Source organism: Leptosomus discolor, chromosome 14, assembly GCF_034619465.1.
Source record: "Leptosomus discolor isolate bLepDis1 chromosome 14, bLepDis1.hap2, whole genome shotgun sequence".
NCBI classification, from domain to species: domain Eukaryota; kingdom Metazoa; phylum Chordata; class Aves; order Leptosomiformes; family Leptosomidae; genus Leptosomus; species Leptosomus discolor.
Genome location: NC_141404.1, coordinates 13,642,414 through 13,660,847, shown reverse-complemented (window position 1 = coordinate 13,660,847; position 18,434 = coordinate 13,642,414). Strand labels below are relative to the sequence as shown.

Below are 18,434 nucleotides of genomic sequence, written 5' to 3'. Positions count from 1 at the left end.
AAGTTCACACTCCATTGTATCATTAGAATAGAATTTTACTGTTTTAACTGTTTCAGTTATGAATATTTTTTTCCTCTCATTTTGTTTGTCCCATATGGGCTTGAGTGTTTATTCTCTATTCATACTAAAATAGTATAAACCCTTCATAACTAAAATATTTAAAACCCAATGCTCTTCATGTTCCCATCTTCAAAATATCAGTGTAGATAGTTTTTGTATTTATCATTTCAACTATTTTTAAACAGAATTCAGTCAATGCCAAATTCATAATCCCATGATATGCCCTAGAACATCTTATTTGTCTTGATATTCCTTTCACAGAAGTACATATGACAGATAAGCACTCACCAGAGAATACTTTTGCTTTGCGTCAGACAGATATTAAAACAATAAACTATGTTGCACTGGGATTTTAGCTTATGAGCAACCAGAAAACAACAAGCCAAAGATGAGATGTTTTTGAAAGGTGGGAAGGCAGTTCTTTCAGAAAATTCCCCAGAAACCTTTGGTCCTGTAATATTTTTGACAAGAAATATTTTTAATGCTTCAGTTCTTTTAAAGTAAATCAGGAAAACACTTTCCCTCTTCAGAGCAGGGATTAGAAATATTCCTCAATTATCCTAATAATCTTGCTGGTCCAAAGTCACAAATCACATGCCAGGAGAGAAGGAAAACCTATAGCAGAAGTTTAAAGTATTAATTACATGATGTAGGAATTTTGCTTTTTATAGATGTTCTCTATAACAGTTTATCAACACTTATGTATGACAAACACATATACTGTTTCTAAAAGGAATTTTTTTTCTATGGGTATGTTGCTTGGATTCATAGGTGGAAGATAGTTCAGGACTTTGTTGATATGCGTGGAATAAATAAGGAAAATCATAAGTACTAAGTGTAAAATACCCCATCCAATAGAAGGATTTAGTCCATTTGAGGACTCATTGTGCTACAGAAATGAAAGTTAAGTAAAGCCTGTCTATTCAATATGTCAATATCCTTGCTTAGAAGTAGGTTACTTGGCCTAGGAATATTAGTAAACTTTCTAAAAAATGCTGTATGAAACTATTTTCATGGTTTTTGTTTCAGTGAAGACATTCCAGGTTTTGTTTGGGTAGCACTGACCGAATTCCTTATTACAGCATTTTTTGTGTTCTCTATCACTATATATCACTATATATCACTATATACAGTTACATCTGTAACTATTTTCAGGATAACTGTCCTTTTACCTTCTATCAGTATTTTAAACAGTGACTGATAAGTCATCAGTGATATGTATTGTAGTTGTCCAGACTTTGTAAATACGGGTTTCATTTCACTCCTGCAAATCTGTTTTCAAGTTCCTTGCTGTTTATACTCGTTCTTCTTTTAATCTGTTTAGGGATGGTGCGGTGTGTCTGAACTAGCACACTTGAGAGTTTTACAAAGACAGTCATATCCTGAATTATGTGCCACTGACCTTTCTAACTTATGCACCATCCTACACCTGGGTAGTGGGAGATGACTGGAAAGGTCTGCGTAACATTTTTAATAGTAAATTGTAGAGAATATATTTATCCATTAGTTCAAATAATAAAAATGATGTTTGACCAAGGACAGTTAGACATCTCCTATGTCTTAACTCAGTGCTTTCCTGTTAATGGAGACATGGCACTTGGCCGCTGGCAGTACTCGTGACTAACCAGTGAGTTAGGACAATAGGATTGTTTGGACTTATTCCTCTCAGTATGCAGCTAAATAGTGAGCATTTTTTTTGCGTCATGATCTATGATGTTTTTGTACATGAGATCCTTTGTGTAGAGTCCTAGATGTAGGCTTCTGAGGTTTCCTTAGCTTCACATTCTAGATGCTGTGTTACTCATTTTTAGTAGGCAGGCACACACAGTTGACCATACATCTCAAATGATTCTGTCTGTGAGATGTAAAGTTGTTAATTTTGTGGTTTTCAGCTTAGCCTGTAAGATTTGGTTGCAAATAAAGACTTAATCTAGTGTCAGTCTTTCTTACATTGTGTGATGGTTGTTATTAAATCATGGCTCTTGCAACTATGTTGTATACAGCAAAATTCTTCAACTTAAATTTTGCAAATACTAAGTGTACTTTAGAGGAATTAACATTTTTAATATCTATATGACTCTGCAGGTGCAATTCTTTGTTTTGATAACTTTTTCTAAGATTAGGTTAATAGCTGGTTTTTTCCTTAGTCACTTCCTGCCTAAATTGTTCCCGAACCAACAATGTTCTGACAATGTTCTTTTTTACAGTTTAATAATCATATTGAGTTTTAGTAATCCTTGCATCATCCAGACAGAACTTGTTGTCACCACATAATTGGCTTTCCTAAACGTTCAAATCGCTACATTTTGTCATATCTTTATAGTGCTGCTACTCTTCATCTAGCTTTCCACAACCATGCCCTTTTTACTTTTATCTGGAAAGGGTGTTAGCCAGACACAGGGGAATTTTTCTATTTGCTCGGCACTTGTAGATGTCCAACAACCAGGAACACAAGACAAGTTATTGATTAGTTTGATCATCTATATTTAAAGATGGTTCTTTAGTTTGGGATCAGATGTGGCTTATCTGATCTCTACTGTTTCTTTTCCTTTATGGCCTAGTTGCTTTGTTGTCTGCTTTTACCTACTAAGCTTTTTCTGTGTTAGTCATTTCTTTTGTGAGAAGTCAACTATTCTTTGTACAGCAACTACTTGTATTCTTTGTAACATCGACTATGCAGTACTCTTATTTTGTTATTAAGTACCGCATAAGTAATTTGACCACCAATTATAGTATTTGTTTCTTCAGAGTTGTAGATCGGTGTAATTACATAGCTTCACACAAAAATTCTCAATCATCTTACCTGTTCTTTTTAGTCCCTCCACATCCTCCGTTTTCTGCTGCATGTTAAGAGAAATCCCTTGATGTCTGAAGGATTCAGGTGGCTGCATATACAGTCCAGTAAAAGAAGGATGAGATACATGGGAATTTCTGATAATCACAGAATCACCAAATGACTGAATCTCAGACTGGCTGAGGTTGGAAGGAACCTCTGCAGGTCACCTTGTCCCCCTCCTCTGCCCGGCTCAAGCCGTATAACCTTGAGCAGGCTGCCCAGGAGCATGTCCAAGGATGGAGACTTCAGAGCCTCTCTGGGTACCTGTGCCAGTGCTCAGTCATCCTGACAGTGAAAAAGTTCAGACAAAAAGATAAGACAGTTTCCAGGTTTTAGCATCGAGATTTTGCTCTGAAGGTTATAAATTCCTGGCATAGACTGGTATCAGTATACTTAGAAACCAATGGTGGTTTGTTTATTGATATATTAGAGAAGATGAAACAAAAGAGGGCAGGGAAAAAAGAATAATTCCATATATGCTAAAAATAATTATAAAGAAAACTAAGTGTGAATTCAGTATATGCAAGTCATTGTTGAAATAGTAGAGCAGTTTGATTTGGAAGTGAATTTAAGCTAAAGATAACCAAATGAAAGGTTTTGTTGGAGCAGTTAAGTATCTTCCTACAATTAACATAAGAATAAGTATGTTAAATAGGAGGTTGCTTTTTACTGAAATATTTTATGTATGTTTTTTGAGCGCATTTGATTATGTTGGTGGTTTGGAGTGGAAAAAGGTAACAAATCTTATTTTTTGTATGTCTGAGGATGAAACAGTTGAAAACAGTGTCTTAAAGCACCTGTCCGTCATCTTTCTAGAAATAATATATTAATCATTCAGGGTATACCTTATTATGAAAAGTTTCACCGAATTTATGCAAAATTTGGTGCTAATTTGGTTTTGACTGGAAACTTAATGCAGTAGTCTTGTGTAAAGGGATTCAATTACAGTGTGCAGTGTTTTGTAAGTAACTGTCTCACATAAAAAGTTAATTAATCAGAGCTGTGTCAATTTCCTTGTGCCATGGCAATTTGCAGCAAGGTAATTAATCACTAATCGCCCAGCGTGCAGCAAACTAAGGGACAATCCATGAGTCTTTTATTGTTATTTTTTTCAAAATAAATGGCACGCAGAGCCATGAAGAAACACATCTTGCCTTTCATAATATTTTTATCGACAGTTTTGCATGTTGTAATAGACTGCAGCAACAAGCAGCTGTAGTTCAATGGAATATGAATATTAAAGAAACAAATGAGAGCAGATTTATAGGCCATTGCTTTTCTGTTATGTCAGTTTTGAGATTACACTGAGCAAATGAACAGTGAAAAATTACTCTTCCATGTGGAGAATGGTGATTAGACTTGTACATTAATTAGAGATTTTTGTTTTCCTTTTCAATGCATTTCAAATGAGAATGTCCTATAAGTAACAGTTTGTCCAAAACAGATTTATATATTCCTAAACAACAGGGTTTAATACCAACATATATTTTTGTACAACAGTAAGGAAATCATTGAGCTACTAATTTTAAGTATGTGTTTCAAAAAATAAATAGATGGTGAATGAAAGATATAAAGTGACCAGTTGTGACCATATTTGACAAATAGGTCAAATGTCCTTTGAATTTAGTTAATTCACAACTAGATCCCAGGGATAATCATGTCACAAAAGTGACAGGTGAAAAAACCTAATATCAGCTTGCTATTTTTAAACACTATGAACTTTCTAAAGAATTTTTACCTTGAAATTTTAAGAATCCATATAAATATATCATTTAAAAGCCTCTTTATCTTAAAATCTATAGTGACAGAGCTTAAATTTTACTTGCACTGTACTTTGGACTGTGTATTTAAATGCAGAGATCTGCACACATCCTCTTTAACACAGTCTTTGTAATTCCTTTAAAGAATGTCAAGTAATACTACTTGTTACTGTTACGGTGAAATAAAAATTCACTACACAGCATAAATTGCTAAAAACTCCTGATTCTCTTCCTGAAATATCAGGTAATATCGTATAGATTTTTCTGCTTAGTCTTTCTCAGCATGTAACCCATTATATCTCTTTGTTTTTAATTTATTGTCCACCACTTCTGAAGTGTTTCCTCAACAGGGATCCTCCTGAACTATGGGCATAATGTAAATGTGTCTCCCTACCTTTCTATCAGTTAATCTATGTTGCAGTAAATTATCTATAAACTGATTCAAACATGATGTAGCATTAAGATTCTTGACCATAAAACATTTGAAAAATCTTGATGGCAGATAACTTGCTAGTTTGCGCAAAGACTGAGGGATTAGGAGTGGTAAGAGGTAGATCCATTCATCCATTTTGATGGCACACCTATCTTGAGGCATATGGCACTCTCATACAAATTCAAACCACAGCGCAAATGCAAAGAATAATTGCCCATTAAAATGGCTGTATATTTTTATGGCTTTGATCAAAATCTGCCCCCTGTTGTTTTTTGCATCTGCTACTCTTCCATCTATCCCATAGCTTTAAAACTTTAATACAGTGTCTAGCCCTTAAGTATTTTTTACCAGGTTATATTCTACCTTTTGGGAGCTCAAACGTTGTCCTTGTTCCTTCAGTCTTTGTTTTCCAAGGCATACGTTGAGATATGGTGCCTAGAAAGTGCACCTACCTGTCATGTTCATTTAATAAAAAATTAATAAAAACAATGTTTATTATTGCATCTTTTGGGAGGAATTAAGATTTGATTAAATTTCATCTATTAACACAAAGATTATGTTCCTTTTCTTTTCCTCATGCTCATATTTGTTTTCTATATAAAATCATTAGTTACCTAAATTTTACTGATTTATTAATATGTTAATTCCAAAGGTCTTTTTATTTGCTTAAATGTTGCAATTTGCTGACCAGATTTCATGTTTGAGATATAAACTGAAGTTTGATGAAAGAGACAGTGTTTCTATATTTACAAAGCATATCCAGAAGAGAGAACTTATTGGACAGTATTAATTGTAAAAATACATTTCTAAAAAAAATTTAACCTCTTAAGTATAAAAATAGAACAAATAAGTTTAAAGAAGGAATTTTGCCAACTTAATGTTCCTAAAAAGTTTTTATTTAGGCTCTAGTACAAGATGATTTGTATGCTTTTGGATAATTATATTAAGCAAAGCCTAGCACTTCCGCAGCATATTGTTTTCACTCTTCTTTTTCAACTTGAAAAAGTAAAATTGCAATTCCACTGAGGAACTGATTTTTTGTTGTTGCCATTGTAGTCTCATTCATATTTGAATAACTACAGAAGTGATGGGGCTATCAGATGAGAATGTGAATTGTTTCTTTGGCTTGATATTTGATTATATATAGTCCTTAGAAAAGTCTTTTTTTTTTTTTAACTTCATATCATCACCTTGTTGGAGAAACCTGCGTTTTCCCTATCATAGATCAAAATTGCAATCATCAAATGAGTTTGATAAATTCAAGGTACTTTCACTTAGAAGTAGAAGTGGACTCAGATGCTTCCCTGCTGAGAGTCAAACACGTTTTCAATCCCATTATAATAGCACTTTCACTGACTGAGTTTCAGCAGTTTGGCACTGAGGCACCAAGGAAGGTTGACCTACAAACTGTAAGTCATTAAAATCTTTACCCCTCCTGGCTAGTATTCATTACTTTTGGGGCTGGTTAATAGCACTTAATGCTTCCTGACGCGAGAGCCCTTTTCATAAAATTGTTTTTATGAAGTCCATTCTTCAGTTGTGTTCTAATAGTGCCACTTCTGCTGGTTATTTTGGGGTGAGGATATTAAAAAGTTCGTAGCAAAATAAATTCAGTGGTTATTACATATTCCTAACCATCTGATTTCGCACCGGGGCTGAAGTAATCTTTTTTTTTTTTTTTCCCCTTCTGAACTCAAATCATGGGTGACATGATCTTGTTGATTATTTTACCTCTAATCTTAATCTTTAATATTCCTACGTGGAAATAGAAGGCATGTTTTCAGATACTCTGATTTTCAGACTGACCAAAATCAATTTTTTGGGATGGATATAATACTGTTACATATAAACCCTACTCTTAGACCTCACTTGATCATCAGACCTTGCAATGCCACTCTCATTTCCATATTTCCCACGCTTACTTTCCATCATGTCTTATTCTCTTCCTGACAGAACTCCAAATCACTGCTCTACCTTCTAGTAATTGTTTCTACAAACTTTTTTAAGAGTTTTGCTTTACTCTAGACATTTTATGCTTCATGATTTTATTAAGGAGACAATGCAAGGCAAGCATAGCAAAACAATTACATTATTTCAGGCTTTTCATTCTAACACATCCTTTGTGTTGCAGATCCTTTGAAAATGGTAGAAATCACTGTCCTGTCTTAGCATTTCCCATGAATGCTGAGCCTCCGTTACAGATTCTGCATTTGGGAAACACTTATGGGCTAAATGACTCTTCCTGCTATCTCTATCTTCTAGCTTTTTCTCCTCTTTCATAAGAGAAAGCCTTCTTTCTCGTAAAAATGTAATAGTATTTTTGAAATTTTTTTTTTCTTTTTTACTCATTCATTGATAGAGGCACTCTGCTTTTCCAGTGACATTTATTTGTAGAGAACCATTCACTGTCAAAGATTTAAGGTTAGTGGCCCTTGTAATTCTTTCAAAGGTGTAGCCACTGTGAAGAATAATGAGTATTTAGGATAAATGCCCAATTATTGCAAAAGATATATTTTAGTATGTCTATGTGAATGCTGGATTGAATGGTACAATTCAAAGGAAAAAAAAATGATCAATAACCAGATTAGAAATTCATGCTTTCACAGAGGTGTATCCTCAGTGTCTCCCACACAACATCTGCACAACTAATTGGTTTTATTAAGACCTATATTTGCTCATTTCTTCTGAAAATCAAGAGATAGGTCCATTCTTCACACACATGTATAAGATGTGTGACTGTTTGGGGGAATTGGCGAGTTAATTTTCAACAGTACATTTTACAGCAGAAAGATTGTCTAAGACCCTGAGTGTTTCGCTGAAAGAAGACAAGTGCTTTAAATGTTGCCAAACGTAGGTGTTACTTACAAAGAATTAATTGCTGAAACAGATCCTAGAGCAGGAGGCTCCAGACCATGTATTGCAAGCCTACAACATTCTTAGATACCTTACGTTGCTTGAGCTTAGACTTCTTTGAATTGTCTTGGTTTTCTTTACCACTGCTTCTGTTTTTCTTGTGAAAGTGTGTTTTCTGTCAATATGTAGAGAACTAGATGCACATGTAAGTGAAGAAGTTGTCCAGATGGCTCAAAGTTTGTCAGACATCATTAATTTTCTCTCAGTGGCTTTTACATCAGAGAAATGTCTCTTAATCTTGGCAGTTTAAGAGTGTCCCTAAAGACTACAGTTTTTTAAAGCTAACTACAGAATACCAACCTTCAGGTTTGTCATTTAAGATAGACACCATTTCGGATAGCAATTCTTCCTGGCCAGACTCTCAAGTCCATTTTTCCCCTTTTGCTTAAGCAGACTTTTCGCAGCAGTGTTTTGTTGGGTTTGTTTCTTTTTATTAATTTATTTGCATGATTTTAAAAAAAGGCACAAATTAACTCACAAATTGTTGGATAAACTTACTTCTAGAAATTACCGTCTACTAGGTGGAAAGAAGTAATTTTTCTAATGCAGGCAGACTGCAGCTAAATATTACTCTTATAATAACAAAGATGCCTAAAGAGACGTTACAAGTGTGTAGGTATATTGTTCTTTGAACAATCTGTTAGCTTTCTACAATTTGGAGTGTTTTTGTACATCAGAGGTGTTTATACTGTTTCTCTGCAGGGAAACTGTTTGTTTATCCTTTTCAATCCTATACATTTTTAAACTTTTAACATCCGTAACACCCAGTGGCAAAAAGTTCTGTAGCGGCTTAATTAGAGGTTGTGTGAAGAGCCACTTTTTTCCCCATATTTTCTCAATTATTCACGTTTGTGGAGCTTTGTCATAGCTCCAATACTCACCTCCTTTCTGTGCTGAAGAGTATTAGTCCACGTAATTGTTTCTGTTGCAGAAGTAACAGACATGATTATAGTCACGATAAGTGACCATTTAAAATATATGTTATATCCATCACCTAATTAAAGCCAGGATAGGAAGTCTCCAGCATGTGGCACTCACAAATACATTCTCTAAGGGGCAGAAGTGAACAGTGACACCATGATGTCTGTCCCTCATGTTTTTCTCATGTATTGCTAACTTCCAGCTATGAAATTTTGTTAAAGCATTTGTCCTTTTATTTAGCTGTTAGTATGGGGAGACAGTCTACTCTGTCAGAGGAGCTACAGGGCAGTCTGTAGATCTTTTTGCTATAATCTTTGCTTATATCTTCAGTCCACTGAAAATTATCGTTTACATCTTCATATGCACATAGTACTAATTTGTATGCAAGATTGTTTACTTGGAAAGGAAAAGGACAAAAGTTACGTGGTTTGAGCAGTAGGTCATGATTCTAGCACTACTGCATTATACTGTTCAATATTCAATGTTGTTGCCTATGCAAAAGTACTTACAGCATCCAAATTTCAAGTGTATGATCTATATGTTCAGTTTTCTCCCAAAAAATTCTCTCCATGACTCTATTTCTTTAAGGCTCCTTAAATGCAGTTGATTGCAAAGTTATCAACAGTATACTGAGTTCTGCAAGTTCGTCATTCTGATTTTGACACACATTCTTCTTACAGAAAGAGGAATAAAAATAATGGTATTTGCACTTTTTTAAGACTGTTTTAATTATTTGTGTTGCCATAAGCTTGTCTTATGTTGTATCAGCCATGTAAATCTGTGCAGAATTACTGTATAACCTTTTTTTCAGTGAGAAGGACCTAGCAAAGCCCAAAAGTTACAGTAGTAAGGCAATAATGGAGATGTCACCATAATCACAGTATTTTCCTTCATATGTTCAGCTGGCAATATCGTACATATTTTTCAAATTCAAGGCTTCTTTTAAAATTTAATGCTAAAACAGATGAAAGACAAATGTGGATTGAAATAAATTCGTATTTCAGACTTGAAAAACTTACTAGTTTATACATCATTACTTCCACTTTCTTGATTCCTATTAGGGCTTTGCTAAGCAATACTTATTTCTTATATAATTTTTTTACATACTGAAATAAATTCAACACAGTGAAGCACAACTGAAGTAACCTGAGTGCCAACATAGCTGGATTTGATTTTCTCTTGTCTCACTGATGAATTCATTAAAAAAATACCTGTTCTAATGTTGGACAGCAATATATGTACAAAGGAGAAATTAATTAATGAAGCATTGGTTAAAAAAACTGGCAGAGAAAGTAAAGTGGAAGGGGTTTTCTTATTATTTTTCAATTAAAAAGTTTATGAGGAAAGAAATTTTACAGACATTTTACAGAAAAAACCCCTCTAAGTAGTACTGTGTTACTGTTCTATTTCTGATTAAAATATTTTAAGTCTCACATGGAATGATAATTAATGTTTACAGTTAGTTGCAATGACAATATAAAAATGGTTGAGTTAATTATTTTGTTATATGTCTAAATTGTTTCTATTTGGTCTGAATTTTCTGGATTCAGATACCTATTTCCAAACTATGCAACTCTTGTGTTTGAAGGAATAATGGGTACTGTTGTGAACAAGCTACACCCCCAAAATCTGTGTCATTTTTGCCCTTGGTATACAATTAAGACCCAGTTAATAATCAACTTTTGAACAAAAATAAAGCTCTGCTGCTAAAATCACTGGATAATTTAGATCATTGGAGGTCACCTGGTCTAATTTCTCACCTGCACTCAAAGCAGGGCTGACTTTTGAAGACAGATCCAATAATGTGATGGAAATGTCTCTGGCATTGTAAGTTAGAGCCTGAACGGGGTGTCTTGGACCTCAAGAGGCTCCTGGTAGCAGTGTTGGCTAAAATACTGGCTTCTAAGAGAGTCAGAGCCACCAATGATACTGGCATCTAAATTCCCCGTTTGCTGTCTCCTGTTTGCCTGCAGAGATTTTGTGTAAAATTATAAGGCTTCTGGTTAAAAGGCTAATAGTTTACTTGTTTGGCGACTCCCTCATCCAGTTACAGGCAAGCTTTAATATAAGCACAAACATGCTGCTGCGTTACCCTTGTTTTAAAACACTAGGTTAGTCTGAATATTTTACATTGGTTCCTCTTTTCTTCTTCACAGTGCCAGGATTTCCCTACCCTGCTGCAACTGCAGCTGCTGCTTACAGAGGTGCACATCTAAGAGGCCGAGGTCGCACGGTGTACAATACGTTTCGTGCAGCAGCTCCCCCCCCTCCAATTCCAGCCTACGGCGGGTAAGGAGATCAGCCTCTTTTACCTATTAGCATGAATCTCCAAAGGCTACAAACTGTTTGTGACTGTGGTGCATGCTGATCATGTCTCACCGCAGAAACCAACGCAGCATGCAACCAATCCCAGTGCTCGAAGTGGTGCACCTTGCACAGAGTATTGAAAAATGACTGTAATTTGTACTGCCATGGTTGGTGGCCTTAAGCATTTCAGATGTCACATATTGTTATGTAAATGCTCTTAGAAACTGAATCCTTTGGAACAGAGAAATTGTTTCAGCTAAAGATCTATTTTTGATGATTGCAAACATCTGGTTATTAAGGAGGTTGGATCAAGTTAACTTATTTTTCTTCAAATCAGCCACTGAAAGTTGTCTTTCGACCTGAAGGCTTAGTGGTATTTTTTTGTTGTTGTGTGGGGTTTGTTTGTTTGTTTTTCTTTTCTTTTCTTTTTTTTTTATTTATATTATTACAGTTTTTTTAGTTCTTCCAGTTGACATCTTTACCACAACAGGAATCTAGGGTGCTTCTCCCAGGATCATGTGTTTTTCAGTACATTTGCTTAAATAATACCTCAAGATTTCACTGTCAGTGACTGACATTTAATAAAACCAAGTAGTAAACTAAGGATCAAAGGAGAGAAATTCATAGTAGTGATTTCTAGAAGCTAAATAATCTTCTGTTATTTCAGAAGGTGGTTTATTTTAGGTATATTTTTGAGTGGAAGAAGGAAGAAACAAATGGTCCTGTAGCTCTGTAAATGCTGATACAGAAAGGTTTTCTATGCTGCGTATGATATTTAAAAGCCCTAACATTGTCAAAAGGATTTTCAGCTATTAAGAAATTGGGAAGGTTTGAAAAATCAGAAAACTTAGCAGATCCCAGACCAGAATAGTATTTTGTCATAAAAATTTGAAGTGGATACGCCACTACGTCCCTGTAGAGCAACCATATCTTCCTAAGAAAGGGTCAGGAAGGGTTTGCAGAGTCTGTGAGTGCAGGTGATCTCTCTATCTCTCTGCCCTCACTAAGATCCTGTTCAGCAGCTCGTCTGCTCTCACCGTGGTTACCCCTTGTAAGGCAGCGTGCAGCACAAGACCCTGTCGTCCTATTTCGTTACAGTAGAAGATGGGTGCCCTTCCCTAGTTCCCTCGGTTTCTCATGAAGGCTTTCTTCTATTAAGCCAAAAGGCATGTCTTTGACTAGATAAGTTTGCTCATCTCATCAGTCAGCCATTGAGCTGAATTTTCAGGGACATTTAAGATATTTCACCATTCCTTCATATTGGGCAGTTATCACCTCAGAGAAATAAGATGCTCTGAAAATGAATATAAAAATTAATGCAAAGAATCAGATTATTTTGTAAAAGTGTATTTTTTTAAGTGTTTTATGTTGTTTAATAAGTAAAATAATATTAATTTAATAAGCAGAACAGTATTACCACTGCTGGAGGAAGACACCATGATTTTTGGAGATTGCCTGAGTTACCTTTGGACAAGTATGGCATTCCATCAAAGTTATCCTACTGTTACCCAGGCTCTCATTTTGAGTTAGTCCAGGTATTTGTACATGGCAATGATGGGAACAAGTTCGGAATGACGTACAAGAGCTGATTTCAATCTGAATGTCTCAGCTACGAAATGGATACTGCATGTAAAGAAAGTGGACTCTTTCCATCTCTACTAGTTTAAAAAGAAATTCTTATATTTGAAGATAGAGTGCAATATGTAGCAAGATAACAACGTGAGTTATTACCAGTTTCATGTTGTCACAAACATAATACCTTGGTTTAATACCAAGTCATAAAGTTATATAAGAAAATATATAGCAGCTATGTGTGATACAGTTTTTGAATTCGGCAATACTTTTTTCTTAATATTTGCAAAATGAGTAAATGCTTTCAGACCAGTATGTAAATTTGCTTGAATTTAAGGGGCCACCTGTGTGTGCTTTGTGTGTGTTATAGAATTTTTTATAGTTTTAGTTAGTACAGTGACTCAGCAGGAAGAATTAAATTGCCAAGTGTAATACATATATATTTTCATGTAATTGTAATGCTTACTTTCAGCATCTTTAGGTAGTAAGTTAGATGTGTAAGTGTTGTGAACTCCTGTTGTAAGTTGACACCAAAGTTTTGCGCTGCAGTCTGTTTCAGCAGTGTTTCAAAACTGGGTTCCAAGAGGTCAGCTCAGCACTCTTACATTCTTCTGCAGGATGGTTTGACAGTTTAGGGTGGGCAGATCTTCACCTATTACCTTCATGACCTGTCCTTAAAGCTCACTTCAGAGGGAGCCATGCATTGCATTACAAAGAAGTCACATCTTCTCATTGTTCTAATGACTTGCAGCTGTCTGAGATGAACCCTTGGTAATCTAGGGCTCGCCGTGCCGGTCAGTATGTTTTCTAACACGATTTGACTCTGCAACAGTTTTGATTTAGTAAGCTTTGTCTTAATTTAGATCGGTCTTAGTTCAGATATTAGTCAGGTTTAATTTTGTGCATACACCTATGCTTTATAAGAGGGCACCGACTTCTGATGCACAAAACAAATTTCCAACTTTTGTAATTCATGAGTCAGTGCAGAAATAATACATACTTCTCTTGCACTGATCCACAGTTGGATTAATAAACCTTTATTCTGAAATAATTTCTTTGTCCCAATGTATTAGATCTTGTGCTAGTAACTTCACCAATACCATAGTACAATTTGGAATATCTCTGCAGTGCTTTGTTCTGTGCTCACCCATTATGTACTCTGACCTATCAAAGAAGCAAAAAGGAATTTTCATCAGAAAAAATCCTTAATCAATGAAAATAAATTATAAGAACGTCTTTTTTGGTCACAATGGGAGTAGGAGTCAAAGAAAATTACAGAGATAATAAAGAGATCACAGAGAATAAATCAACTTGCAGAAGGAAGCAAACAACTTGGAATATCATTTGTTCATAAGAAAAATGGAAAAAGTTTTGAATGCCATTTTACAATTCATTTAGCAATTTCTCATTTTTCACTCAAGGAAAGAGTCCAGCCTTAGAGCCAAGCAAACAGTTTCATACTAAAATATTTTAAATCATTAAAAACCCCCTAAACCACATTTATTTTCTATAATGACAGATATAATTTTAATTATAAATTTACATTAAATTCCAACAATGTTTAGTTAGAAAAATATTCATTTTCTTTTTAAAAAAGAATGCACATAAAAAAAAATATAAAGCTGAAGTTTTTGAAATTACCTTTTTCCCTTTCTTTTATTTCATTAAGCTTAGAAAGCTTATTACTGAAATAAAATATAATACTTGATCTGAAATAATCCTCCTCACACTTACTTGTTTATATTACAAAGTCTTTGAACTGAAACTTGAATCATTTTGCTTTAAATTTGGAAATCAACTGTAAACCTAAGAATGTGTTTCTTAGACTAGTCTGTACTGCTTACTAGAGTTCATCTCAGCAGTACTGTCTCAGGATTCCCTGCTCTGTAGCAAAACCTCTTTCTATTCACTCTCCCTTGAATCTGTAGTTGTTCTTGTTCACTGTTTGATTCCGACTGTGACCTTTTCTTAGAAACTGTTTAGCAACAAAGTTAGAGAAATGGCAACAAGTCCCAGGCTGGAAGGAAATCTAGATCTTGTGGTCATTAGTCAAAAGAAGTTAGTGTGATTCATATGGAAAGCTCTTTTCTGCTGTTCGGTCACTGTTACACAGTAATACGGCACACTTTGCTAGGGTGGACGAAAATTGTTGATTACAGCCATATTTAAGGCCATTGTTTTCTTATAAATCAAGGAACAGCACACATGCTTTAAAATGTGTCATTTAAATATGAAATCATTGTTCATGAGATATCTAGCACTACATAAATAATGAATGGATCCTTTAGTTGCGAGTGAGGCATTTCACTAATCCCTTGAGATAGTGTCTTGTTTAGTAGCTCATGGAAAAGACTTCATTTTCAGCATCTGTGGCATCATTTCTAGTGCCTTGAAATACTACAACATACAGCTTACTTGTAACTCTGTAGGTATAATTCATTGATTTACCATAGAAACCTACTGAAACTGAAATGAGGGAATAAAGCTTCATTTCTGTGAGAAAACTGAACACCAAAATTTAAAGAGTTTGGTGATCTACATTTCATGGAGAGCTCAGCTTCAACACTATGCTACAGGAGGAAGAGAAGCAAGAGATGGTTGTGTTGTGTTTGGCATGAGAGGTGCACAGAGATCAGAGCCTGTCAGTATGGGAGGATGTAGTTGGGGGCTATGAGCTATCGAGGGCACACTCTGGGAACTTCATAGTAAGATTGGTGACTTGGTTGAGGAGCAAAGCAGTTACTATTTTAAGCTGACTAAATTTCTTTCGTACCTTCTTTCTTGGGACAGCTTCCATGTGGGAGGATTTGAGTTTACTGCTTCTTTAACCTTTCTTGGAGGCTGCTCCCTGGGTCCTAGATGTACAAAAGAATTTTTAAATTAAAATTATAGTTAAAAAAAAAAAAAAAAAAAAGTGATGTAAAAAAGTGTCTTGGCTTGACCTGCATCTTTCTAGGATTATCTATTTCATTGACAAAATGCTTACTGATAATGTAAGAAATGGCCTAATAAAGCAGAATCTAATAGTAATGGTACTCTTATGACAGATTTTGGATGCAGTTGGCAGTACCTACATTGCCAAAAGAAAGAAGCAGCAGTTATTGTTCTCTTTGGCAAACTACTGAAAGCAGGTGATCTGATTTTGCTACCTGGAATTGCTTTTGAACTCTGCAGCAGCTAGTACCTCAGCATTCTTGAAAATCATTCACCAAATAGTAAAACATTATGAATATGATGCTCCATCTTTATACTGCTGTCAAGAAGAGCCAGTGTCACTGTACGTCTGGTAGTACAGCAGATATTAGTGGTAGATAAGCAGTATTAGTAAAACCAATGAGAAGCCCTTCTATTCCAGAACCAGTTGTCTCAAATTCTTCACGAGTTTAGTGTGTGATGACTTTGTCTTTACATTCCCCTCCACTCCTTCCAGTTCTGATGAAGCTAACAGAGAATTAGCTTTCAGTCTGTGTCTCTACTTCTGGTGTCTTTCCTGGGAAAACAGGGGATAGCAATATGCTTTGTTCTCTTTGAAAAGAATAAAAAAAAAAAACCCCAACCCTAGATAAAATTGTGAAGTTGGGGAGGGTGGAGGAGAAGTAACAGAGACTATTCAAAAACTGTTCCCCTTTGTTAAAATAGTTGTTTTGAAGTGCTACATTCTAACTGATGTAAAATGAAAAAGAAGCATTATTTTCCAACAACTTATTCTGAATTTAAGGAAGAAGGATAATTAATGTGAGATAATACATCTACTACGTTGGTTATGGGTTTTTTCCAATACATTTCTTTGGGCTCACAAAAACTTCCTCTTACATTGGAAGCGCTTTGTATATATGTGCAATTGTCAGAACACAAAAAATGTGTTTTGCCAGTGCATAGTGATTTATGTCTTCCAGCTTTGTTCTCTGCAGTAATGCCCTCAATTAATTTTCCAAAGCAGATAATATAACTTGTTCATGGCAGAAAAATGTTGAAACTGGAAAGACAAGAACCTGGAATTAGAGAACATTCTAAAAAATTGAAACAGCCTCATACAAGAGTTTCAGTTCTATATTTACAGCAGCAAAAGGTGTTACTTTAATTCTCAATCTTTGATTTATTTTAAATAAGGTTGTAGTTGCATCCCTTCTACTATTTGTTTTGTTAAGGTTTCATATAAAAAGTGATTTCCGAGACCAAAAACTGCAAAACATGTGTAGGACAGTGAAGGCCACCCTACCAGCAATCAGAAAACAGAGAACGTTTGTTCCTCAGGTGGATTCTCTTAGTTGTGATGGAGGGGAAATAGCAAAGTATAACCATGACTCCCATTGCAATGAATGAAATCGTGATTGTGATGCCCGTTTGTTACACTGAGTCAATCACTCCATGCACTTAATCTGCCTTGGCTTATTTATGTTAACTTGTGCAGATTGTGTGTATGGCTGAGGGCCATGTATACTCAGCTGCTATGAAGTTACTAAACTAAGGTTTGTGCAGTCAAGAACTGTCTTGTGTCATTGATATATTATTCAACCCAATCCTTTTGAAAGATGAGGACAGAAAAATGATAATGAAGACAGCTGTAGTTCTCCCAGGATATTAGAAAGGTGGAATGTAAACTAGTAAAGAGTTTATCTTAATATAGTTACAAAAAATGATTGTAAGACAGAGTCTAAAATAAAGCGGCTAAAGCATGCAAAGCAGATGTGTAATAGTTGGTGAGAAAACAGTTTCATATTTATAGAAAAATAATTTCAGGAATTGGTTGCCACATATGATATTATTTAGATGCACATTTTCCTATTAAATTGATATTTCTCTCTTCTCTGAGTTTTCCTTTGCACAATAAAATCATAAAATTCGACTGAATAAATCCCCCAAATTTGTTGTTCTTATTTTAATGCCTCCAAGTAGCACATTAGCATATCATCCATTCCTGGGTGAAGTAATTCAGATTTCAGTGGCTATTTCCAGACCTTGTGTTGGTTTACAAGGAACTCGAGATTTATCTGTCTGATGAGACAATTTTTTGAACATAAAGTGTAAAGGAGCTGTGGTGAGATGGGTCCTTGTGTGATGCATTTAGGCTTTTCCCATGCTTGAGACTTATCTGTTTTCTGCCTACAGCTTCAGAGAGAGAAAAGGAGATGATAAGCCAAGGAAATTACCTTTTGGAAAATTATATACTGAAGGAAAAAAAAGCAGAAGAGGAAAACACAGCTCTTGGTGGTTTAGACTTTGTCCTTCTGATGAAGGATCTTACTAGAAAATACATTTGACTCCACTGGTAAGATGCAGTCACAGGAGTCAACAAATGACAAGGACAGTGAATAGAGAAAATATTATCTGAAAAATCTATGGAAGTGTGAAGAATTACTTTTCTTCAAACTTCAAAAGAAGCAGAAGGTTTTCTGTTTAACATCACTATCATACTACAAGACCATTTGGAGGAAATAAGATAAAATCATCTATCTTTTCGTAGTGCATGTTGTCCTGCTTGAGAGTGTTTTACTCATTTGCCTGATTCTGTCACTTCATCTTAGTACTAACCATGTTTAATGACAGTGTCATGCATTCATGTCTCATTTTAGTGTTGGGTACTTCCTTCAGCATAATATTTATCAACTAGTTGGATATTTGGAATTCAAAA

The 18,434-nt window shown here is 35.1% G+C and overlaps 1 protein-coding gene across 10 annotated transcripts in view; it reads left to right on the top strand.

The window, feature by feature from the left end:
- The window catches only part of RBFOX1 (RNA binding fox-1 homolog 1), a 1,303,251-nt gene that overhangs the window by 1,243,773 nt on the left and 41,044 nt on the right, over positions 1 to 18,434 (top strand). For all 10 annotated transcript variants that reach the window (XM_086472917.1, XM_086472925.1, XM_086472922.1 and 7 more), the window contains one exon: positions 11,080 to 11,212. In XM_086472917.1, coding sequence (XP_086329043.1) covers positions 11,080 to 11,212 — 133 coding nt within the window. The remainder of the gene's footprint in view (positions 1 to 11,079; positions 11,213 to 18,434) is intronic.